The following is a 25,504-nucleotide window of genomic DNA, read 5'->3' as shown; positions in this document are numbered from 1 at the left end:
GCAAAGCCAGTTTTTGAAATTGGTGGCACTCTGTCTCCACAGTTGGAAGATGTTGATCAACCACAGTTTTGGGCGCTCGTCATCAGTGACACTTAATATCCTGATTTCTTTTCAGTTCGCTCACTGCTAGAGGTCAACGTCTAAGTTACTGCTTTCTCCGATGTGAGTGTGGTTGCATTGCATTTTTTGGCACCTTTTCAAAATGACAAACTCTGTTATGATTTTCAAGGCTTTCAAATGTCACACAGCCTGTGATTCAGTTACCCTGACTCTGAGTTTTAGTCAATGTTCAGTCATTCAGAACCTTCAGTTTTAGTGCTGAGACTTTTTCCTGGCCTCTGCTCTGCACAAAGACCAGTAAGACGCTCAGTGTCATTCCATCATTCTCTCTTTTCTGGTAAAGTGTGCCATTTGTGTGTGTGTTTGAATTTGTCTGGATGTATTCACATGACTTAGTGACTCACAGCTCCTCTTGTCGAGCTGACGTCAGCGGGGTGCACGCACGCACGCACATGTTTGCTTTGCTCTGCCAACCTCAACACATTTGTTCCATTTGGCAATATGCAGAGTCACTTATTTCTTTGAGTAAAGATGGAAAGCATGTTGACGCTATTTCTAACATTAGATGCAAAGCATTGATACTTCAATTATTTGTTGTCCTTTCTTTAACATTTGTCTCTATTGTTAAATTATTGCCCTTGTTGCATATTGCTTATAATTCATTAACTATTTATAACACTAAATATGTTTAAATGTAGAATCCAAACTGATTTTAAGTTGTCCTGCTTCCGTTGAGATTGTGTGGCTTGACTGCATTCTGAGCAAGAGGGAGGTAATCTCACTGGTAGCCAAAACATCCCAGCCCAAAACCTCTAGTTTAATCCACCAGAATCTCACCATGATATTTAATCTGTGTGGAATTTAACGAGTGGTTTCAAAACCGTAAGCTGTTGAGCCTGAAAAAGTTCTGCAGAGTCCAGTGATTTTGTTTAGTAGTTCAGGAAGGTCAGAAGCCTGGTGCCTCGATATCTCCTACGAGGCTATATTGCGCCTTATCAATAGCTGAAAGGGCTGCTGTTATGATAGTCCAGCTGGATAAAGTGTGCCTTGTTATCACTGTAGAACCTGACAGTGCAAATGTTAGACTAAACACAACACAGGACTGAGGCAGAACACATGCTTCTCAACAGGCATTGCACCAAGAAAACATTCTTTCTATTTAGATTTTTCGTCATTCTTGAATCTGACAATCAGTGTGGCTGCACTTACTCCCGCCCATGATACCTTAAAATCTTGCCACAGTTGAGCTTGGCTCCATGGAAGCACGCCTGTCAGCACACCATCGATTTTGGTACCACACATGTTGCCGTTTGGCCTGCAGTGTCAAAGGGTAGGCTGCAGAAGTTTCCTTTATTAATTGTCTCTGCACGTGTGTGTGTTTAGTATGCCCAAGATAAAACCTGTCAAACAGTGAAGGTGATCCCAACAGGATACGGGGCATCCCGCACGTGGCGACACAAGACCTCTGGGCAGCTCAGCAACACTGTGATTTACTCTTCAAAGACAAGGTCATGATAGCATTTCATCTGCATCTTAACCCTCCTTAACCCACTAACAGGCTGTATACATTATGGTGTCGTAGGGTTGAGTGTTGCACAGCAGCTCAAATAAACAGCCTGCATAGGTGACACTTTGTGATGCTGTTGTCCATGTAAATTGCCGTGTCTAAATAGTAGTTTGATTTCTGCTGTCAATACAACTAAAAACACCTCCTGGTGATTTTAAGACCCTCTATAAAACAGTACTGGACTATGTAGACAAGTACAAATTACGAAGCACACCACCAGTATGATTTAACAGAATAATGGTAATTCATTTACAAATAGCAAATCATTGTTAATGAACATTACTTGACAGTAAAATAGATTTTTCTAAAAGCTGCCAGACCTGATTAGCTAAAGAGAATTATCTAAACTGACATGAAACACGTGTAGCAAAGTAAAAGAGCAGAATCACCTGGCAATTCACTATCCATACATGTACTAAAACTGTGCCCTATAATAGCTACTCCCTGTTCATTTGTACTTTTTTTTATTGTATTTCCCTTCAGTTAGTTGACCTTGATTATTGTCTCCAGCTGCAGGTGAAGACTGTGGCTTCAGAGGAAGTAACCTTTTTTTTTTTTTTTTTTTTTTTTTTAAATGAATCTGCCAGCTATAGAACAACATCTGACAGCTCTTTAGATCTTCCAGCTGTGTTCACAGCCCTGAAACAATGTTTAATCTCCTCTTGCTCATTATATAGGCAGCTAGGGTGATAACAAACCAGTCCTGTTAAAAGGCATAAAATTTGTCTTGATAAAAGGAAGTCAGTTTTTATTTGTTGGAGATTTATAGTGTCAGTTTCCTATTTCAGTCTCATCACCAAGTCCAACTACATTTTGTCCACCGAGGCTGAAATTTGAGACGCATGCTTCATTAAGGGCTGCCATGTCCTCTGTCTAATCTGAAGCCAGGCGTCTCTCTCTGGGAGCCAGCTGTACTTTGTGTCTCACCCTCTGCATGGGGTTTAGGTCTGGGCAGCCATAGGTCTTAATCCACTGTCCAGCCACTGCCCAGGAGGGGGCACAGATAGCTTGGTAAGATGAGGTGAGACAGCAGAGATTAAGGCAAAAGAAATGGATGGGAATCTATCGATCTGTGATAGCTAAGCCTGTTGGATTTGCTTAAGAAAGTTCACTCTAAAACCACTGCCAGCTCTTACTGGATTCTTAACAGTCCTCTAAACCCCTTTTGTTAGATCACGTCTGTATAGACTCTGCCATTTAATGGAGAACTGTTTGCTTAAAGCAACAATAAAAAGAGAGGATTATCACCAAATACTTGCTGTTAATTACCTAATTTTTAATAACTACTAGGCTGCATGTTGACATACATCCAACTAGACATCACAGATAAAAAGCTAGTTATATTCTCCAATGAAATGTTATATGTTTTACATCTGCCACGGTAAAGACTGGGGTTGCCCTTCAATTTAGAAGTAATTTGCACATGCCTTTTTGGTACAGTATCACAACCTGTTCCCAGCACTTTCATGTGATTTCAAGGAATACCAAAGTGCTACTGAAATAATTTGATCCATGTCTGGTTGTCCTGATAAGGTGCTCTGCAGGAAGTTGTAGTACATGATGAGTTCCTGAGTGTTGGTGGGTTCTGAAGTACCAAAGTTCAATAGGAAGTGGAGAAAGGAAAAGGATGCAGATCATATCACTCCAAGAATGAGGATATGGCCAATGAAGCTTCTGAAAACAGGCTTATGACAAGACAGATTCCAGGTATGTTGTGTTTGTCTTGAGAAAGCAGAGGCGTTACAGATGCAATTTCTGTCAGCTCCCAAACATTCCTTCAGCACTAAATTTGCATTGCACTGTTTCTACAAGTCACTTGCAAATATAGTGGGCAATTAACTACTTGGACTCTTTATAGTGTTCCCAGGCCCTTTGGTGTTTCTTCATTAGTTTTAAGACCGCAGTTGATCTCTTTGTTGTACAGTTTCGAGACCACAGTGTGGAAGGGAATGTGGTGGAGCAGGTTGTGCATTTTTCTAGAAAGAACTGGCAATTAGGTGATTAGACACCCTCACTGAGTGTTGTTTGAAATAGCAACCAGTGTTGTTTTAGTGGGGGAGAGGCATCACTCAGGCCTCATTCAGACTGGGAACCTCTACTTCTGTAGGGGGAGGAGCACTTTCACACACAGTGATACTTTACTGATCAAGTAACAAAGTGGCCCATCAAACACCAGGATGCCACATAAAGTCACACAGTGCGACGTTCCCGCTTCTTAATACTGCCAGTCTATCAGACACCTCTTACTGCCCCCTAATTCCTTCCCCTGCCTCTACGATCTTTCTTTTTGCGGTGACCAATAAAGCATCATGATTCCCTAATGTTCTGCTGAATTTCACACCCGGGATGACATCCATGAGCATGTGAGAAACCTTTATCCCAGGAGAAGGAATCTTCATCTCTCTTGTTGCTCTTGTTAAAGTATCCTCTTATCTGCACCCTTTCACGCGTCAGCATCCAAAGCCTCCGCTCTCCCTTCAAGTGAGCTCGCACAGTAGTTTGAGGCTACTGCAGTGTGCTCTTTAGATAGAGATGCTGCTTTTCAATACTTCTGTTATGTTGACAGACTGCAGTGTCAGTTTCATACACACAGTATCGAATGCAAGCATAACTATTTGAATTTTTCCTTTTCATAAAGGTCGTAATATCCAACTAGCTGAATTTGTTACCAACAGTTGATTAAAAAAAAAAAGGAAGACAGATACATTTCAAAAAAATATGGCTGTTTGATATTGAAATAACTGACATTGCAATATATCTGAATAATCATAGTATGGTTATAACTTACAAACTGGGAGACTTAACTTGTGGCTTAAAGCCCTGCAGCATGGTCCAGTTGTTCAGGGTGGCAGCCTTCATCATGCTCAGTGTACTGTCCATTGTTAAGCAGACTTGACTGTAACTCTTAAGCAGTCAACACTTCTCTCATCCCTGTTGTGATGTTTTCAATATTGCAGGAGAAATGGTGTTTGCTAACAGCAATTTTTCCATCATTAGTCCTCATTATTTATTTGGACAGTGACAGTTATGTAAGGCTTCGTTGTCTGGCTCGACCACAAGTCTGTTGTAGCTGCATGATATTCCACTTGTGACTGCTCTGTTTCAGCTTGTGCCTTGCATCTTTTATAGAGCTCTGGGCTGGCAACTTGAGAAAAATAGGTGTGTGATGGTGTTACATACCACGAAGTGACCAGATCCAAACCCTCCTTGGTAACACTTAATTAGTTTTATATCTTTCTCAAGGTGCAAAGATATTGCATCAGTGATTGCTCTCTGCCCATGGCATTCAGATCTGGTTTTGCATTAAATAAATGACAATTTGTGAGTCATTTTTTCTTGTGTAGGCAACCGCTGCAAGACATTGCATATAGACTACCTGCTTTTGATCCTTTTTAGCCAAAATATTTCCATCAACTGATGTTACATTTCTTTTTGCAATCGTCGAATCTCCCTTTTGTTGTTTTTCCCCTGTTCCTTGCTATTTTGCTGTGCACACGCACCTGCATGTTAACAACCTTTATATCTTTTAAATAATGCTTTTTCTTTTCTTTTTTTTTTTAGAAACTGTATCCAAGAATCCCTAAAATCTGAGTAAATTATGTAATTATGCCTCTCATCAGACAGACTTATCTTGTAGATTAGTCATGGAAAATAAAAACTACACAAGTGCTGTTGTTGTATCAAGCAGTAAAAACAAGTTGTAACATGATGTGTTCAAGTTAATTTGCCTTCAAGTCACACTTCCTGCGAAGGGACTGTTTCGCATGTGCACATTGCATTGCTGAAACAATAAATGTTGCAGCCCCATTTCAAAACCAAGATGCACACAGATATTCAGTAGGAACTCAATGATATCCATCAACCAGTTTGGTATGTCAGGACACTTCAGTCCTAAGCCCTCATGAATATTCTCTCACAAGTGCACTGCAAAGTTCAATGTCCCTATTAGAGTCACTGACCATCGTTCAGACTTTATAGGATGTTTTTTTGTTTTCGTTTCAATAATTAACTGCATTTTATTTCTCCACTTGTAGCAGTTGAGCCTCTTCAACAGTGGATTTAGAGATGCGTTTTTTAAAATGTGCATTTTGAAGTAAAGAATTAGCTTTCCCTTGTTTTGAAATGAGCCAGAATTGAAAAGTGCCATTTTATTCAGTGCAGTAATGTTACAGCTAGCTTGGGTGGTTGGTTGGTGTTCTGATAGAGGCTTCTGCCATAAGCCTGGGAGGGTCTCCTCCTGGGGGCAGGGGGTGTAATGACTTCCCCAGCTGGCCCCTTGGGACGACTGTGCTCGTGCTCTGCACCTCTCCTGGCTGCTTTAAGCCACCGCCGTGTTTGTTTAGGAAAGATTAGCAACGTAAAACCCTTACAACATCCTGAACATGCAGCGAAAGGGAGATGCGATGGAGAGAAATAGAGATTGATGGGTGGAGAGACAGTGGAGGGGACAGTATGTTGTGTTCAACAAGAGGATGGTTTGGGGCAAGAATGAAAAATGGAAAGAGATGTGATTCAAATCAGTTGGAAACTTCTCCTTTGTAGTGGTGTCTGATTGTGTCTCTGGTTGGACACATGCCAGTGGCTGCCTAGTCCATGCGTAGCAGAAAGCTCTTTTTGAATCTGTTCTTAAAGACCAAACGTTGCTGCCACTTTTGTCAGTTATTCTCCATGGTAGATATTCATAGACTCTAAACTGCCTGGTGAATGCACCTGTCTGCTGGAACTGTCCTCTGGGTCGTATAAAACTGTAAAGTGCATTTTTATCTTCTAATCTAGACAGGTCTCTTGGTGCACTGTTGTTATGAATATAAAGCAATTATGTGCATCGAGTACATTTAAAGAACTGTACTTACTGCCTTGTGGGAATAAATCTTCCTTAAGATATTAGTTAGACTCCCACAGGAGCTAGCCTATTTCTTTCAGTTACGTTTTTATACACTGTCTTTCCAAGTAGCCTGGTTTTACGTTATTATTTATTGACTAATCGATACAAAGAATGACTCAACAGAGCCCACAAAGCTGTGGTTCACCAGGTGTGTTGCAGGTGTGTGTGCTTCACTGTGGCAGGAAACAGATGTGCAGTGATATCAACGGCTGCACAGGTCTGGGAGACTATCAGCATAGACCAGCCTGCCGTCTCGCTGCAATGCTCCACTTCCTGTGGGCTTAAATCATGGCAGCACATGATAAGGAGAGCAGAGCGCTGTGAGACCAGCGCTGCTATTGTTGAGAACAGTCCGAGCCTCCCAGATTACGGGCATTAGTGATTAAAAAACGACGGTAAGACAGTGGACAACAGGGAAATTAATTGTTGAGAATTTGATGAATGACACATCGGGAAAACAATAACATTGGCCCATTAAACAGTTTATCAGCTCTGGCAAGCAGTGTGGATGATGCTCATGAAAAGAGAATGTTTAAGGAGTTACTCTAATCTTATTAATATAGTTTTTGTTCTCTTTGCAGCCCCTGCCCAGAGCAAGGAATGGGAGATGAATTTAACCTCATGGATCATTCAGACCTGTATATCTTAGACTTCAGTAAGTAGCCTTGTCATTATCTCTCTTTTTTGATGGTCTAAGAAGACAAAGAAGACTTTTTTTGCAATAAAAGTGCATCAATTGACACTGTTATTGTCATTATCGATTAGCCTACAGAGATTTATAAGTTGAATCTGCAGCTTTGCTCTGCTTTACAGGCATTAAAAATTTTAGTGTTGAGCTGGCTGGTCTTAGTTTTAGTTCAGTATTACTGCTGTCATGGTGTCATTTCTGGATAAATTAGGCAGCAATTTCAGCAAAAAAGCTTTCACCGTCCATTATACACTGCCCACCCAGCACCAAACAGCAGACAGGCACGGTTCGTTTCAAGCTAGCTGGTAAAGATGGTGGAGCATTTAGCAGCTAAAGAAACGGATATGGTGGAGACAAAAAAAAAAAAAAACAGGGCTGAAAGAGAATAAATATTGGAGTTACATTAAGCACACCTCGACATGAAAGTTAATGTTGTTCATTCAGGCTGCAGCTAATAATTGTTTTCATTGTCCGTTAGTTTGCAGACTATTTTCTTGATTAATCAATTAGTTGTCTGGTCTGGCTATAAAATGTCAGAAAATGGTGACCAGTGTTTCCCAAAGCTCATGCTAATATCCTCAAATATTTTGTTTTGTCCACAACCCAAAGACAATCTGTTTACTGTCATAGAGGAGTGAAGAACCCAGAAAATATTCAAATTTAAGAAACTGGAATCAGATGATTTTTTTTCTTTGAAATTACTTAAACAAATTATCAAAACAGTTGGTTATGAATTTATTAAGTTGATTGGTAATTAATTAATTGTTGCAACTCTATTGTTCAGTATCTGCTGGATTTGTATAAAAAACAACAACAAAAACATAAAAACAAATGCTTGCCAATGTTTTAAGTTCACTCCATGAACTTAAATGATTATGAGACATGTAGAAATCACTTCTTGCAGGTTTGAACACACTGTCTGGTCATCTGCGCAATAAATTTTATAGTACTTAAATCTTTCCTACACCTGCTCCATTTCTCACCAGGCCTAGTTTGCACGGCCTTGGCCCTGCTTTGTGTTATCACATGGGGCACTTCCGACTCATAAACTACCAAATATAGCCATATCCTGTCTGCGCTGGGGTAGCCTGCAATGCTGTCAGGTCACAGTTAGGGTTTGTGTAGGTGGGCTTACACAGGGACACAAGGACCGTATGGGACTGGCAGTACCCAGTGGCATCCCCTGTGGCATACGCCTCCTCGTGCCAGTCACGTGTGCCTTCACACTGTTTGTCACTGAACATATGGTGGAACAGCCATGACGACGATAGTAAGTGAGAGGAAGTTTGTGCGTATTATTAGAAAGAAGCCTTGTTAGAAGAAGATTTGTGTGCGAGGGTGATTTAACGCTAGCATCATCATGCTCTGTTTGCCCTCATTTGTGAACACTGTTGTTTGTTGAAGCTGTTTTTCCGGCGTATAGGCAAGCGTATGATGATGATTTTTATACACAGATCAGACATCTAGCCCTTTCATCTACAGATTCTGAGATCTGACCTGCCCACATTTTGAATTCCCACAGCTGAAATGGATATTCTTAGCCTGAGTGTGATTAGTGCCTATGATCACTCTATGACTCACTACACTTTTTTTTTCTTCTTTTCAGGCCCTAATTTGAAGACGTTATGCAAAATAGCTGTTATTCAGTACAGTCTGGAGCAGTCAGGACTCCCACATGATATCAGGTCAGACCTGCATCCTCCTCTCAAACATTAATGCTGTTTTGTCATTAAATTGACATATTGTTGCTTATTCTGTTTGTATTATGCTTGCCACCACTCTGTCTTCCTCAGTAATGAGGATGTAATGAGGCAAATTATGATTCATTATCCTTCATTTAACTAGCTGCAAGTTGTACTCAGGCTTTTGTCTGACTTTACTTTAAGTCCTTACATGTAACATTTGAATGTAATTATATTACCTCTCAACTAATAGCACAAAGGTTTGTGTATAGAAAAATCAGACAATCATGATGAAACATTGGTATAGTCTGTGTGGTGCTTTGAATCTGTTCGTTGTCTGTGTACCCTCGTAAAATTTGCACAAAAGATGCTCCACTGTGACGCAAAGAAGAAAGATCAAAATAGGAAGATGGTTTTCACAGTCTACTTACTTTATGCATGTAAGTATTCTGCAGGAACAAAGACAAAGGCAGTCAAAATGGTGTGAAGCAAGATGATTCCTAGTCAGGCACAGCTTTGACAGAACTACAGTATTGCTTTTAGTGGACTATAAAAACTATAGACTTTACAGCCACAGACACAATTGTGGCATCTTTCAATACATTGTCCTGTATAAGAAAATGTTTCATAAGGTGCCAAAACTTAAGATGTTTAAGTCCAGAAATGTTTGCCTATTCTGTCAAGTAGCAATAATTGAAAGAAGCTCTGACAAAAACATTGCAGTGGTTACAAGATAGCAGCCAAACTGAGATCAATGACCTAGAACTAGATTTAACTCTTGATTATTTAGATCCCTTTTTTGTGTTGACCTCCGCACAATTTCAGATTTAAAAACTTTAGGCTTTCAAATGGAAATATTTTACTCTAAAAAATGAACATTAATCACTAAACAAAACAGCACAAAACAAAGCAATTTGTGTAGTATTTCACATTGAAGCATCCATTATCTATACCTGCTTTATTCTGTGGAGTCCAGTCCACAACAGGGCTAACATAGAGAGAATCAGGCAGGTTTCAATACTAAATCACTTGCTAAATTATTTAAAAATGCCTAAATATTTGTTTCTTAGATCTGCTCCGGTGCCACTTTAGACTGCTGTACAATGTGCTTGCTCATAGGGAATGCTTGGATTAGTTGTGTTTTACATCTATAGTTATGAAGGGTCTAAACTTCTTTTTTAAACTATTCAGATAAATCTCCATAATTAATTGCACTTGGTGATCTTAACCTAACTCTTCGATTTAGTCAGTCCATTTACACAGAAGTGGGTCATAAAGTCAAAATAAACTACAGGTATGCAGCAATTAACAGATTTCTATCACACAGGACTTCCACGTTAGTTTGTCACCTTGTTGGCAGTTATATTACCAGTACCAGCTGTCAGTTGCTTAGTAACCTAATCCTTACATAATCTACTCCAGTCTGCAGATGTCAGTATTAACTACAAACTTGGGGAAAATCTTGTAATTTCACAGCACTGCTCAGGTCAGAAGACACAACAACCCCAAAACAAAAGCTTGTCATCTGGTTTTGCATATTTGCTTCAGCTTTAGCCACTAAATACGCACATTCACATTGAACAGAATACATTATGTATTCAATGTGGCCAAAGTGTTTATTTTTCTCAACTCAAGAACAAAAAATATGTAGGAATATTATTACCTTAAACTTAAACCACATGTATCCCAGGTGGAGTTGATGATTTGGCTACACTTTTGAAGTGCTTTGCTCAATAAAATTGCATTAATGGCCAAGTTTTGAGTTTTTTTCAACTAGTACCGTGAGCATACGTGTACTTTTCTCAGACAATTCTGGCACCTCTCGTTGAAGACACTGCAAAGGAGTTGTCACAAAAGTGGAGCAGTCATATTACCTAAATTACCAAGCACCATGAATTGAATTAATAATACATTATTTTCTCTTCTCACTGACTGGTTTGAAAATTATTTTGACACATAACTTGCAAGAGAGACTTAAAAGTCTGAGAGCATCATTTTGATTTGTTGTGATGTTGTAATCACAGGGTAGGCAAGTTGTGAAAGCTGTGTTAAAGCAAGATTTTTGAGGCATGTTAAGGAAAAATACATGTCTAAAAATTGTGTTTTCAGTAATTACTGTTTTTTTTTTTCTGTGGACTGCAGGTTTAAGTGTTCTTTTCAGACATATCTTTTTATATAGGCAAGTTCACACTCAGTGAAGTCTGTGTAGGGAATAATGCCACACAACTGATTTAATTTCAAGCATATAACCATTTCTCCAAAAACCTAAAGGGAGAGACTTTGTCAATCTGATGGCGCTCATTAGGCAAGTGTGTCTAAAATCGAAGGCTTCCACCTACAGGTTTTCGTGTGTGTGTATGGAACCCATGGAACCTGATACTAATTACTTCTCTTAGCTTCTCATTTCTCTCGCACCGTCACTGCCACCTTGCATGCGCCCCACTTTAGTGTTTGTGGTTGTGTTTCTAACCCTCGGAGGGTTTTCAGTGGGGTCACAAGACCCTGCCTAACTCCCTTTGCCCCTCATTGGCATCCCCAGCTCCAATGCCAATCTCCCCTCCTTAAACACACACGCGCACCACAAAATAACGAACAAAGCAGTTGAGAGGGAGTGAATGTGAAACCAGAGCCAGTGATAACAATCTGGAGCTCAACCTCTGACCTGTCATCAGGTCAGCACTAGACCCTGTTGTCAGCTCCTGCTCCTGATGATCACGTTACAGAGGGGGGGGGCCTTCCCTCAGCCTTGTCCACCACGTAGCCCCTCTACTTGGACAAGTAAGGGGGAGGCAAATGTCACACAGCTGCTCGGTTGTCACCGCAGTAGCATCTTGTAGATTTCAAACTATACGTGTCGGTTGTTGTTTTGATCTTGATGCCCTTATTCCTTTTTTCGAATCAATAAGCTCAATAAAGATGTAAACTTTTCCTGAAATCTTAAAGGCAGCACTACAATTCAAACTAAATCAACATCAGCATGATATCTGATAGCAGTTCAACATTTGTGATGACAATATGAGAACATTTTACTGCTAATAGCTCATTCTCACCATTGTTTGCTCCAGGTGGGAACTGGCAGCCATGACGACCAACAGCAACATCAGCAGGCCCATCTTCTCGTCCCACGGCTGACGCAGCTGAATGTGAAGCAGAACTCTGTTTCAGGACACCGGGCTTTTATCTTTCAAATCAACTGAGCTCCGAGAGACTTTTTTTTTTTTTTTTTTTTTTATAGTCTGGATCTGTGTCCGATTTATTTTCCACATTCTACAAGTGAAAACTCATTACTGACCAAAATATCCTGCATAAGACTTCCTTGGACACCACATGCTTTGCCATGTCTCGGGACATTTTAACCTTTGAGACAACGGTTGTGTGAGGCAGAAATCGCCTGTTCATTTTTTTTTTCTCTCTCTCTTCTTTCTAGCCTCTCTAGAAATCCAATCAGCCTATGATAATCATAGACTTCTAATCTTAAGCACAGGAAGAGGCAAGAACTTCAGCCAAAGGTCTTGAGAGCTAACCTCTTTTGTTGAGGATGTCATCGTGATGTCGCCCTCAACACACCTCCCCTAAAAGACAAATGTGAACCTTCTGTTGCAGATATGAAGAGACTGAGATGGTCATGAGTGAATTTCTTGCTGCTCAAACTTAGTCATAAAACCATGTAAAGCTACCATGTCCATGAGCAGACAGCTTATTATGTTGCTTTTAGATGCAAGGAGACAGAATATTCAGTACTCACATTATTGGAGTGTGATGCTTTAAAAGATCTGTTGGACTGATTTTAAATGCTTAGCGATTTCCCTGCTTCATTCTAACTTGGATGGCACCCCACTGCTCGCAAGTGTCTCTAAGGTAATTTGCAAGGCGACTGAAGAAAGCCTTGTAAAATAATCAAGCCCATCTACCTCCCTCAATAGCATGTAACATTGAGTGTTTCAGAGTTCCCATGCATTAGGCTCCTACTTTTCCCCCAGAAAAAAAAACAGCCTTTTCGCAGGGAAGATGGTATTTGTGGTTTGTCTGTTCTATTCTTCCAAGAAATGCTGCAGTGTCAGTGGAAGAGTGCGACTCACCTGCCACCTCCCTCTACCCCTTGAGCTTGTTTTTCAGTGCCAAACGTAGAAGGGAATCATGATGCAAATATATACTGTGTATGTGTGTGAGCACGTGGTCCTGTCTGCACACAGTCCACCTGCCTCGGTTTACCTGTTGTTGTAGGAGGAGGCCATTGCTAATATGCATAATGTAATTCCTTTTTATAGACAATCCTATGGCGTTCAGAGACGCTTCTCGTGACCGGTTTATTCACAGTATCGTGGAAAAACAAGGAAAGCGTGCACGTGTGTTTGTGCGCATTGACAAGCAAAGTTAAACCTGAGCAGCGTATGTTATAAACATGCATAAGGGCTGTTATTAGATTACACACTCACACCACATGGCTTGGAATCGCTCAAATATTATTCATGCTAACTACAAATTTTAGAACAAAACGTCTGGTGGTTGTTTTTATTCTTATCTCCGTTCCTATTAGTTAAAGGACGATTCTATATTTTTGCTATCGTCAACAGATCCCATAAGCAGGCCAAAACAAACAGTGTACTAGGTTGTCTCTCAACACTTTCCTATGCTGTCAGTGGCTGCCAGCCCAAAGCCAGTCTGTTCCAACTAACAACCAGCCCAACACTGCGGCTTTTAACAGTTCTTACTCAAACAGCACTGACAATAAAATTTGTTGGGGATGATTTTTAATCGTGGCTTTGGAGCACATGTGTGAATTTGCGGCAGCAGGACACTGTATTTTGGATTATTTATGTGTTTATGATAGTTTTGGGATAATTACGGGCTTTGAAAACAGACAATCCGTCATACTTAAATTATTGTTTTGGTCTTTATTGACAAAAAAAAAGCAAAAAAGCTGAATAACATCCAAGCTATCCTCTGAATCTTAGAATTTAAATTAACACAACATTACATTAATGAATAGCCAGGCAGAAGAGCTGTTACTAATGCTTATCTTAACATTTTCACTAAGGATTTTAGCTGTGTCTGGTCCTGTAAAAGGTCCCACACTTACTACTACGAATCTAAGATGGGATGAGAAAACTGTTACCACACATTCATGAGCTGCATCCAAGATTTCAATCCTGATCTTTGGGACCGAGAGTTCTGCTGCTTTCTGTCCTGCCAGATAGTTAAACATCCTCTGTTCAGTGAGTCCCTAATTAACTAGTTAGAATGAAAAGCAGCAGGGCTCTGGGTCCCAGGCGTCAGGCTTTAGCAACACTGACCTACAACATAAATGTTTACAAATCTGTGTATGTCTCGTAAAGCAGTGTAAAACAATCTTAAATGCAGGTTGCAGTCACCAGATAACTGCACTATAGCCAATCTTGGCACGTCTGGCCATACAGAGAGGACACATGTTGATGCTGCTTTTTGCCTAACTAGACTCCAGAGTTTGAGACGTTTGCCTACCCAAACCAAGTCTGAATTTTATTATTTACAGACCAGCGGTGCCAATGTGACTCAGCGAGTCTTATACCCTCTGCACTCCACACGCACACGGACATATTGTACACTTGATTTTCCCAGTTACCTGGATGATACAACAGCTAATGCAGTGAAACCACAGGGAAGCTTATCAACAATATTCTGGTGAACAAATCAAACTGTTTATGTAACACCAAATGGTCACTGGCAAAACTGATATTTGTTTATTTCTTTTTCCAGTGTGTAGTGTGGAAGTCATCTTTATTTCAGGATTTTGGTCCCTTTGTTGTTGCGTGTGAAGATTATGGGTGATGATATTTTAAAGTGAAGACCTCTTCAGGAATATGGCATGAAGAAAATAATAAAGGACAATGTAGACACTGGTTAGAAATGAAATACCTGTACAACAAGTTTCCTCAGTGATGGTCACTCACTTGCCTATGGTACAACAATGCTAAAGTGCTAGCGGTTTTTCCTAAATGTAGTGGCATGACATTTTTAATTGAAGTGGTGTAAAACCTCCTGAAGCTCCTCTTGTACTTCATATTTAGGCTTTCACAGGGTTACCACTGTTTCAACAAAACAAAACCTGCTTCATGCCAAGAAAATGCATCATTAGATTATAGAGCATACTCATGATAACTCATTGATGATTCATTGTGAGGAGACTGGCCTAATTTCATGCCAATACGTGTGCTCTATCTTTAGGGTTTAAAGTATTTGAGGATAAATTCGTACAGAGTAACAACTAAGTTTGGACTGTATCAGGATTCATTTTACGACTCTGGAGGGTACCAATGCTTATTGTTTGTAGCTGACATATTTTTGAAGGGGACTCTGTATCTGGCAATGTTGGTGAGGACTTCCTGTGCAATATGCTTTATAACTGTATCAACAATAAATCTGAGACACTTTGAGTTGTTAACACTTGTATGCACTGATGATTTCTAAAGCTGTACAGATCTGGTAAAGACTGAACCAGCCAATGTGGAAAAGCCAACAGAAACATATTGTGCCATTATGAACAGACAATCTGCAGCATGAGGTGTCAAACTACCTGCGTGGGCGGCCCAGTTAGGCTCAGCAAACAATTAAATAAGGTAGACATGAAGTTAGCACTTTCTTATTGCGTTTTTAAGTCAGTTTTGAATTTTGCCTGATCTTATTTTCTTTTTTTTATTTCAAACATAACAGTTACCAAACACCTGTACATAAACATGGACTCACGTCACACAGAGGTTTCCTGCTGCAGGTTTAAAGCTCAGTGTCGTGGCAAAAGCCATCACCATGTTGGTTGTATCTCACAAAACTGAGCAAAGCGGGAAAACCTAAGTGAAGCTGAATTGGTCCATGAAAATCTGTGGCAGCACCAGTCTCTGACAGGGAAACTAGTTATGAAGCCCAAAAACATTTGCTGTAACAGGCTGTAAACATGTTTATGTCTGCTGTAAAGTTGGATATTTTAACATGGGGGTCAGTAGGGATTGAAATGCTTTTGGAGTCAACCTCAAGTGTTCATTTGAGGAACTGCAGTTTATGGTGCCTTTGTTTTTTAGCCCCAGAGATTGCTGCTTTTGCAGAAGAACACCTGAGCTTGAACCATCAGCACACCTGGTGCCTTTGTAAACCTAAAAGAATGAGTGATTTGGAGGGCTTTTTCTAAACGTAAAAAAAAAAAAAAAGAAAGATAAAAAGAAAAGGGGCTGAAAGAATTCACAACTCCAATATTATGTGGCGATATCTTGGGATTAAAAAAAAAAAACAGATAGATAGATATGTCAATGCTATCAGTCAAACTCATTTCTAACTTTGCTTTTTGTGTATTTTGCCTCTTCTTTTTTAACAAATTACTTACAATACTAGTCTAGTGAGGTGAAAAGTATGTATATTGTACATTGGGATATCAACCAAATACGCATTGGTTATTTGCTATATCATTCTATGTGTATTATTAGCATGATATCAGCATTCCATTTTTAAAATTGTCAACATCAGTATATTGCGAGACTCCCTTAGTTTAATGGGACTTTTTCCCATCTTATCTACAAAGACTTGGACCATGTTCTCCCAGAATAAAATGAAAACTAACATGCAAGCAGTGTGAAAGACATGAAGGAACAGGGATCAAAAGACAGTTTACTCAAGGTATGAGTGAATTAAGTTGAAATATTTTGAAATCTATGTTCCACACCACTCAAATGAGGTCCACTGTAACATTTTGTCATTGGAAAATACTTCTAAATAGTAAATCGAATTGATCAAATGGCGTCCTGATCATGACTGATAATTATGATATAACTTGCAATCATTCTTTTGTGAATTTGTAAAAGCTGCAGCTGTTTCTGCCCACTGGAAGCCAGATGTGTCCACTTCCCACCCTTAATTCTACGGTCAGAAGTTTCCTCTTGGATCTATAGTATTCAACAGTTCACAGCTACCAGGTCTTTGAACCCTGTGCTTCTGCATTTTCTGCTCCCTGCTGAGATCAGCCACATCTGCCCCAGCCGTCCTGTCTGATAGCCCTCACTGTCTACTCTACTGCGTACTTGGGGTAGTCATGGTGCCACCCAACACCCCCCCACCATCCCTCAGACTACCTAATGCATTGCGTGTGGCTGCTTTGGGGGGGTCCCCATCATTACAAAGTGTTTCACCCTGAACCCCAGCTCAATCTTTGCCCCTGCTACCAGCAGAGGCCTGGCAGTTTGATCCTGTCTGTCACCAGCCCCGTGCTATAAAGCCAGTGTTATCTGCAGTGTTAAGTGCAGGCCACAGACGTAGGGTCAGCTTAAAGTGAGGCAGCAGAGACACCCTGTCCCGCCTGGTCTCGCCGCACACAGGAAGCACGGCCGCGCTGGGTCCCTCTTGTCTGGCCCCGGGGCCCGCTGCCGCCGGCAAACGGAGGCGCTAATGCAGGGAGACACTCAGCCAAATTACTGCTGTAATTTCCCTTCAGGACTCAGACGATCCCTCTGGCCCTTGAGAATCAGACTGAGGATTTGTTCAGAGTGATTTGTTTTGTCTTGTCCACCCATATCACTATCCAGTTCCTTTGCTCAAGTTCGAGTTCTCCACTCCTGGCATTGTTGAGGCTGCTAAACTGGGGATTTACGAAAAGAGGCACTGAAGGAGCATGAGCCCTTGGAGAATAGACGCTGTAGCTTATTTCATTTTAACATATGCAAAAAAAAAAGAAAGCAACAAGTTGTCATTTTCTAACACTGCCAAACTTTAAATCTGTTGTTTTCCATGCAGACATCATGCTCATGAATGTACCTCCTTTAAGATGAGCATCGGCCTTTAGTAAAGTGCTAAGTTTCTATTGCGCTTTAGTCATGTTTTGTGATGCCCATAATCTATTCATCTGCTGAGGGAACTAATTTTGTGCGAGTGACCGAGCCGCTCAGCCTCAGTGCGTCATGTTTGCAGACCTGTAGCTTAATTCCCTTCCAGCAGGGGTTTAATTGAGTGACTAATATGCACGCAGTTAAAACCCTTTGAAGACAAACTGCCATAGCTCACTGCCTCAGAAGTCTGTTCAGAAATTAAACAATGATGCACCAAGCTGGTTTTCTGCTTGAGATATGAATGATAATGACACAGCAGTGTAAACTCTGAAGCTGGGCTCAGGCTGTTCTCTTTCAGAGTGCATCGTAATAAAACTAATTCTAGCATAACATTCCTTTACTCTTACTATATTTTACCGTCTTTACTGATGGATCTGTACCGGAGGCTTGGACCGGTTGTCTCGGTGCCACCCAAGTAGATACGATGTGTGAAATCTTGTGAGAGAAAAAACTTGTCGCTGTTCATGTGGGTTTAGTTTAATTTTAGAGAGCTAGCTCAAATACTGTGTCAGACTCGTTAAAGAATAACTAATCATGTGTTTAAAAAAAGTTATTATTTTAAATATGTTGATCCTTTTATTGCATATTTAACAGTTATTTTGTGACTGTATATATTAAGTCTCTTGGAATAAGCTGTTATATAACAAGGGAACAGTAGAAGTAAATATTGAAGTGATGCTGAGCTGTAGGTTCATACAGATGCCTTGCTCTGATATTTTAAACTAAGTTTTCATTTTGGGGTTTTGTAGACTCCTGACCGTGTCCAGCAATTCAAATTAACACCATTTTATCACCTTAATATTTGATTATTCACCCTAATTTTAGCTTATACACACAATTTTTTTTAATGCATGTGCCTTAGAAATCAACTGCACTTCAGAAACCCAAACAAGTCTGTCTGTATGTTTGACATTGCAGTTTCATAACAGATTCTTTATAAGCAGTTAAACAATAGTAAATTGCTACTCCTACTACCACTACTACTACTACTATTCCTACGAAAATGCCACCATGTAAGATAACATGCGGTACTCTGTAAGTAGCTCTTTGGCGAACAAAACTAATCGACTTTTCTTTGCTTAGCTTACATACAGTGAGGTCCATATGTTTTTGGACAGTGTCACAATTTTCATGATTTTGCCCCTACACCAATACAATATGTTTGAAATAAAGCAATCAGGATGTGAGTTTAGCAGTTATTTTGAACAGTCCCTCCATTTTTACAAGCTAAACCTTCGTCAAAACTGAGGCTCTTCTGTTTCTACACCTCTACATGTCAGAACAAATGCTTTAATTTTTTCTCCACTATCCTAACTGGACCCTAACCCTGACCTTTTGATTAACACTGTATATGGGGATTTTTAAAACAATTTTTGAACATAGGATGAGCTTGTAAAATACAACATATTGTTAAAGAACTATGGTTTCTAACCTTCTTGACTTGTGAGCTCAGTCTAGTTCCTGGACACATATTGTATTTGTTGCTGTAACACCATAAGACAAGTTCCCATCTAAACTTCTCAGATGGTTTTGTTTTTTACCAGTGCAACTCTAATATTCTACAAAAAATCACAAAAAGATTAAAGAAAAGTCTAAAGGATGAAAACAGATTTGCATATCAGAACTTTGCTGCCCATCGATTTATCTCGTGACCCCTCAGAGGGCCACGAGCCCTTGTTTGTGAACCAGATAAGTAAACTGTTCTGTATATAAAGTGGAGCAGCTGCAAAATGCTGTTCACAAACCGATGCATCATTATTACAATTTGCAGTTTATTACAACAGATTAGGGATTTTTTCCCCCTTTCTTTTAGCTAATTATAGTTGATAATATTTTCCTTTTACTTAATTTTTACTTGTGTTTTACAATGTAGTATCGGCTCCTGTTTTTTTATTGAAGTAACTGATCTGAATCCAAACCTAATATCAACAAAACAAACTGAGCGTCTCTCCCGTTTAAGAAAAGTGTGTCAGAATGTTCATATGAATTATGCAAATGTGGCAGCTGAGTGAAAATTTCATGTAATCAAGCCCTCAGTCTGGGAATCACATTGTGCTGCTGCCAGTAACTCTTCAATTAAAGCTGTTCCAGGGAGGAGGAACAATAGTCCCAATGTGGATCTGAGGAGCTTCACATGATGCTTTCATATTTTTCTGAGTATGTGATGTTGTGATTGGCCACAAAAAGCTTTAACGAACACAATGTTTAGTCACATTATAAACACACACGTTTCTTCTATTTTAATGACATCTCTCATCACTGCCGCCATCCTGCGTCCAATCTGGTTATTTATAGGAGTCCATTCACTAAATATAAACCCGCCTCGATCATTTGTCGTCACAACAAGCAACATTATTCCATTTAAAGTTTTTTTTCTCTTCTCTTCTTCACTGGCTGATGTGGATGAGAGGTGTCAGGTTTAAAAGGAGGGAAGCGCACAAGTGTGTGGCACTCATCATCTGCACTGCAGAGGTAAGAGATGGAGAACTAGTTAGGATTCATTTTAATTTACAGAAATGTTTTTGTTTTTTTAAAATCAGCTTTTACTCAAAGGTTCATTTTTACAGTCAAAAAGAAAACAGACTGGATTTTCTTTTTGACTTTTCCCCCCTCTCCATCCTGAGCCATGTGTAACTAAGCATTAAAAATGTGTTTTAGGTGGCCGCATCAGAGTCAAAAATGACCATTTGGTGCAAATCCTGCAAATGTCATGTCAGCTCTCCGTGCACCTCTCACCATCTGCCCGAGGATCACCACCGCTCGGTCTGCAGGAGGTTCAGGTCAGTGCCTCTTCCTTGTCCTCCTCCTCCTCCTCCTCTCTGCTCCACGTCCTCTAGTGGCTGAATCAACACATGGCGGCTGAGCAGATGAAGACCTGACTGCACTGCATGCACAACAGGGAGCTCTTAATCCAGTTTTCTCCAATCTGCAGCCAAGTAGCCTCCTGTATTTGATACATACTAATCCAGCCAAAGATGCTGTCACCCTTTTTTAAAAACAAAAAAAACAAAAAACAAAACAGGCTGAGATAAGCTCCTATAAAGGTGATTTAATCAGTCTTGAAGAAAGAAATGATAATAAATAAAAACTCTTTCATGAATACAGAATTATAACATTCAGAATTTAAAGTGTGTATGTGAATATAAAGTGTCACTTAATATCCATATTTCTTGGTTTTATAGACCTAAAGCATCCTAAAAAAAAAAACGACAAACTTATCATATCTTATTATCTTTCAGTCTTTTTTTTTTTTTTTTTTTTTAACATACAGGCTACAAAATAATTCTCCTTTTGCGGCACCTTGTGTGTCCTCATGACGTGGGGCGCCCCACTCCGAGGACACCCACTTTATAAGGCAATGAAGGGAGCATGAGAAGCCCAGCCTCCCCTTTGTGTGTGACGCCCACGCTGAAGCCCTGGCAGCTATAAAAACCCTGAGCTCTCTGTGGATGGGCCCAGACAGATACTGATCACACAGACAAAGTCTATTGAGAGCCCTCATTTCTGCTCCAGACACGACAGCCTCTCTGCAGTTTCCATAGGAACCCTTGATATTCAAAGTCCGCTTGAGCTCGCAGGGGAAGAGACACTAGGCTGAATTGTGGAAAAGAGGCTGGATTAGTTCAGGCCAATTACCTTTTTTTCTTTTTTTTTTGTCTTTATTTGATTTTTCTTCTTAACCACTTGCCACGTGGAAGAGAATGACCTCAGATCGATTTTTTGAAATGCGGCAGTAGAGAAAAGTTTGGCTGCCTCAGTTTCACTTTTCGATCCCACCTCTGACCTCAGCGAACATGGTGTCCAACAGATCCACCAAAGGAGCATCCAAAGCTCGGCGAGACCACATCAATCATGAGATCAGGAATATGCGAGCTCTGCTGCCCATCACCCAGGAGGACCAGGAGCGCCTGTCCTACCTCCACTCCATGGCAGCCATCTGCACCTACATCAGGAAGTCTGTTCTCTTCCAGGGTGAGCTTTTGTACTTAATTCACAGTTTAATTTCTTTGAACTTCTAATCTAGACTCAGCCACTGTTAAAAAAAAAAAAAAAAAAAGGGACAACGTTTTGCAGTACCTTAGGGAGCATATCAAAGATAACCTGCTCTCAGTGTAACCAAAGCTGGACTCACTCTTTCTGCTCTCAGGGCTCTCGGCTGGGGAGAGATCACACTGCTCTCTGCCGTATGAGGCCTTTCTTCAAGCCCTGCACGGCTTCATCCTGGTCACCACTGCACAGGGCAGGCTGGTTTATGTGTCGGAAAATGTCGACGAGTACCTCGGTCTTTCCATGGTGAGTCCTCTGGGTAAACACAGTGTTGTATTCAATTGCAGGGCTCTTGATTTCAGCATGTTTTGGTTCCACGGGGCGCTTTAGATTTCTTGATCTAATGGGAAATCTTGTTACTTTTCCAGGTAGACGTGCTGCAAGGAGACACGCTGTATGACATGGTGGAACGCTCGGATGTTGATGTTGTTAAATTGAACCTGGACATCGAAAGCACCTCATCATCAGGTAAGAATTGGATGCAAAATTGTTATATAATTGTTGTATTTTAAACCGAGCATAATGATGCTGCTTGTTGCTTAGTGCTCCCCAAACACTCCTCTTTTGCCCTCTTTCTATTCACACAAGGTAAATTTATTGAAGAAGTTGGAAAAGGTTGCAAATGGTAAATTTGTAAAGTGGCTCTAAGTCATCTAAATAAAAAAAAGGCCACACAAAGCATTTCTGTTGAATCATTTATTTCAGATTTCTAAAGCCTGCTGCCGAAAGACTAACCTGCCGTCTGTCTTTCTTTTCTTCAGAGAGGAGCTTTATATGTTGTATGCAAACCTCCAAGGCTTTTAAGTTGCAACATGGCAGCTGCTGCTCCATGCACATCAGAGGGAGCTTCCAGTTCTTCTGTCAGCCTCACCTGTCCTCCCCTGCGGCCTCTCCCACCGGCGAGCCTCTGTTCGTGGCCCTCTGCACCCCGACAGCGAACCGCCTGAGGAGCAGCGACTCTCACTTCTGTCACAGCTTCAGCAGCACCCACAGACTGGATATGAGCTTTACTCAGCTGTCAGACAGGTAAGTTCACACATCCCCTCTTTAAGCAGATATAATCACAATGTTTTTATGCTTTTTTTCCTGACAGTGTCGTGTTTTTCTTCTCCAGTGTTGTATATTTTTTGGGGTATTCGGCGGATGAACTGACTGGCCGATCCTGGTACAGTCTGGTCCATCCTGAAGATCTGTTACAGACTGCAGATTCTCATAGAAGTTTAAGTAAGTGTTAGATCCACTGCAGGAAAAACAACAACATTTTTTGACATTTCCATATTTATTGGCACCTATCATCATCACCATTTATCCACATCTAGGATTTGAACTTTCAGTTATTGAGTTGCTGATGCCTGCGGAAATTACATTTAATCATAGATATTAGAGCTTCTATTTTGGTACAGCAACCTTTCTCGAAAGACACAAGCAAGTCTAGAGAACATGACAATGATTTTTACTTCGGTTTATTCAATTTGTTCATTTCCAGCCTTACGCAGGACTTTTAGGAATGTTGTGCTGGTTTTGTTGTGTACAAAGCATTAAGCTTGTGTGTCTGTGTGTGTGTGTGTGCACTATTATAACCATGAATGTCTCTCAGTGCAGGCAGATGAAGGCTTCCAGGTGGAGATGGTACTGAGACTCCAGCGATCAGATTTGTCATGGACCTGGATCTACATTCAAGCTAACAAGGACTCAGAGTGTCAGTGCATCAGCTGCACCAACTTCTTCATCAGGTATGAGTTGACAGTGCGAGACAAGTTTTCTTGCTTTTCAACCTAAATATGCCGACTCATAACACATTTCTTTTGATCTTCCAGTGAAACAGAGGCCAGATTTCTTCAAAAAAAAATCAGCAGCGAGGCCTTCAGGCCATCGTCTCTGCAACATTCCTGCCATTTAGTTCAGCAGGCGGCCCACACTCAGAACAAAAACATGAAATGCTTAAAAAGGCAGAGGACATCTAACAGCCAGAGTGAGGAGCCTTGTGCCAGAGTGAGGAGGGAGTCTGAGCGAGACGTATACTACGTGGTGTGCGGCTCCTCCCAAGGCAGTAGCTCACCTGTTCCCCTGGGTGACAGCCCTGCTTTCTACACGCCTCCCTACAGCCCGGCCTCCTCAAGCTCCTCGCTGCCGCAGGAGGAGCTCAGCCATGACCTCCTGATGGATGTGCATGAATGCACAGATCAGCTGCTGTCCTCCCCTGAGAGCTCTCCCTCCTATTACTCCTACCCAGAGGCAGGGCTCACCTGTCACCAATCACCCTCCGACTCCCTCCCTGCAGTCGCTGAACAAACCTTTGACCAGGGGGCCTTCGGCGTGCTCAGTGCCCACTCTCCGCTTACTTCCTCATCTCCGACCCATGATTTCCAAGCTTGTACGTCCGATGCTCGATTAGTTCCAGACTGCCTGTCTGTGTCCGACATGTGTGAGAGCCCGGTGGACTGTGCTCTGCATCCAGACGATTTCGGCCTCCTTGAGCAGCCACAAGGGGGCAGCCTCGTCCAGCTGCATCATGTTCCTCACCCTGAGTTGCCCATGCATTCCAGTCTTGGTGCTCCCAACCAATCTGCCATATCCACAGAGTCTAACCAGTACAACGAGAGGGAACAGGCAGAGATCAGTATTCTGGCTCAGCAGATCTCCTCCCTGGCCAGCAGCTTTGACATGCACCACACCTTGAATCCCCTTACAAATGTGGTCCAGCCTGCAGCCACCAGCACCCTGCCCTCAGCCTGTGACTGGTCCCATAACCCTTGTCTTCCCTCAGTCCCGCTTTCTAAGTTGGTGCTCGATGACGGTGTGTTCGACAGCATCCTAAAAGACCTGGACATGGTCACGAGGAAAAGCAGCACATCCAGCCCGGGCGTCATTTGCTACAGCTACCAGCAGGGCTTTATGTGTGGCAGGAGTGGGTCGGAGCAACAGCCTCTTGGCCTCACTGCTGAGAATCCGCTGCCTACAGAGCAGTTCCCTGCAGGCAGCATCGCCTTGGATCCCTTCAGTTTGCAGATGGGACACCACGGCCAGAACACTGGGTTGCATCAACTCAACCACTACATGCAGAGGAGCCTTCGGCAAGGTAATTTTCTACCACTGCTGAACTTATAATTCCCTAATCTGATACAGAAAGTTTACAGATATGACACCTACATTTCACTAATATTGTTTTCTGTCTCCTTCCAGATGGACTCGCTGAAGAAAACCTGTACTGAAATAAGTCTGTGACTTACCGTACTACCACTTGTATGACATATTGTCAGGGCGATCAATCTTCCTTCGCTGGATTCAAAGAAGAATGCGAACAGAGCCATCCTGCTCAGACATGGTTTCCCCAAATGACTTAATTGTGAATGTAGAAAAACAAACTGAAGTCGATTCTGTCGCGTCGCAGCACCACAGAACTGTCTCAACACTGCTGTCAGCTAAGATTTATGTTTCGCTGATGTCTTATATTTTATGAAAAAGGTACTTTTAAAAAAGTCACAACACTTAGACTCTGAAATGAAAGTATATTTTTCTTCTAATGTTGAGTGACCACAGTTTACTATTGAGCACTTTATCAATGTCATCACCACAAGAAGTTCATGAATGAGAAGATGTGCTGATTTAAATGAAAATGAACTACATTTCTAAGCTGCCTGGATGAGCTTTATCACATTAATCATTCCTAATAAAACCATTTGTAAATACTTGGTTTTAAGGTGCCTTAAAATGTGTGGGGAAGACACTGTA

At 41.1% G+C, this 25,504-nt stretch overlaps 2 protein-coding genes across 3 annotated transcripts in view; both read left to right on the top strand.

Annotated features, from left to right (window-relative positions):
* The window catches only part of klhdc3 (kelch domain containing 3), a 29,780-nt gene extending 14,477 nt beyond the window's left edge, over positions 1 to 15,303 (top strand). The window contains exons 9-11 of one of the 2 annotated variants that reach the window (XM_008300730.1): positions 7,094 to 7,167; positions 8,807 to 8,885; positions 11,948 to 15,303. In XM_008300730.1, the coding sequence (XP_008298952.1) occupies positions 7,094 to 7,167; positions 8,807 to 8,885; positions 11,948 to 12,014 (220 nt within the window). In that variant the 3' untranslated portion in view covers positions 12,015 to 15,303. Of the gene's footprint in view, positions 1 to 1,443; positions 1,735 to 7,093; positions 7,168 to 8,806; positions 8,886 to 11,947 lie in introns of those variants that run through there. The other variant, XM_008300807.1, reaches the window with a different exon arrangement.
* A 5,101-nt stretch (positions 15,304 to 20,404) lies between these two features.
* On the top strand, positions 20,405 to 24,984 carry npas4l (neuronal PAS domain protein 4 like). Its single transcript, XM_008306784.1, has 9 exons — positions 20,405 to 20,505; positions 21,534 to 21,697; positions 21,873 to 22,018; positions 22,141 to 22,240; positions 22,534 to 22,798; positions 22,887 to 22,996; positions 23,370 to 23,505; positions 23,590 to 24,851; positions 24,956 to 24,984. Exons 1-9 carry the CDS (start codon positions 20,405 to 20,407, stop codon positions 24,982 to 24,984), a joined length of 2,313 nt encoding a protein of 770 aa, XP_008305006.1.
* Positions 24,985 to 25,504: the final 520 nt, after the last annotated feature.

The sequence above is a fragment of the Stegastes partitus genome, unplaced genomic scaffold (assembly GCF_000690725.1).
Source record: "Stegastes partitus isolate 25-593 unplaced genomic scaffold, Stegastes_partitus-1.0.2 Scaffold1, whole genome shotgun sequence".
In the NCBI taxonomy this organism is placed as follows: Eukaryota; Metazoa; Chordata; class Actinopteri; family Pomacentridae; genus Stegastes; species Stegastes partitus.
This window is presented reverse-complemented; position numbering and strand designations above follow the sequence as displayed.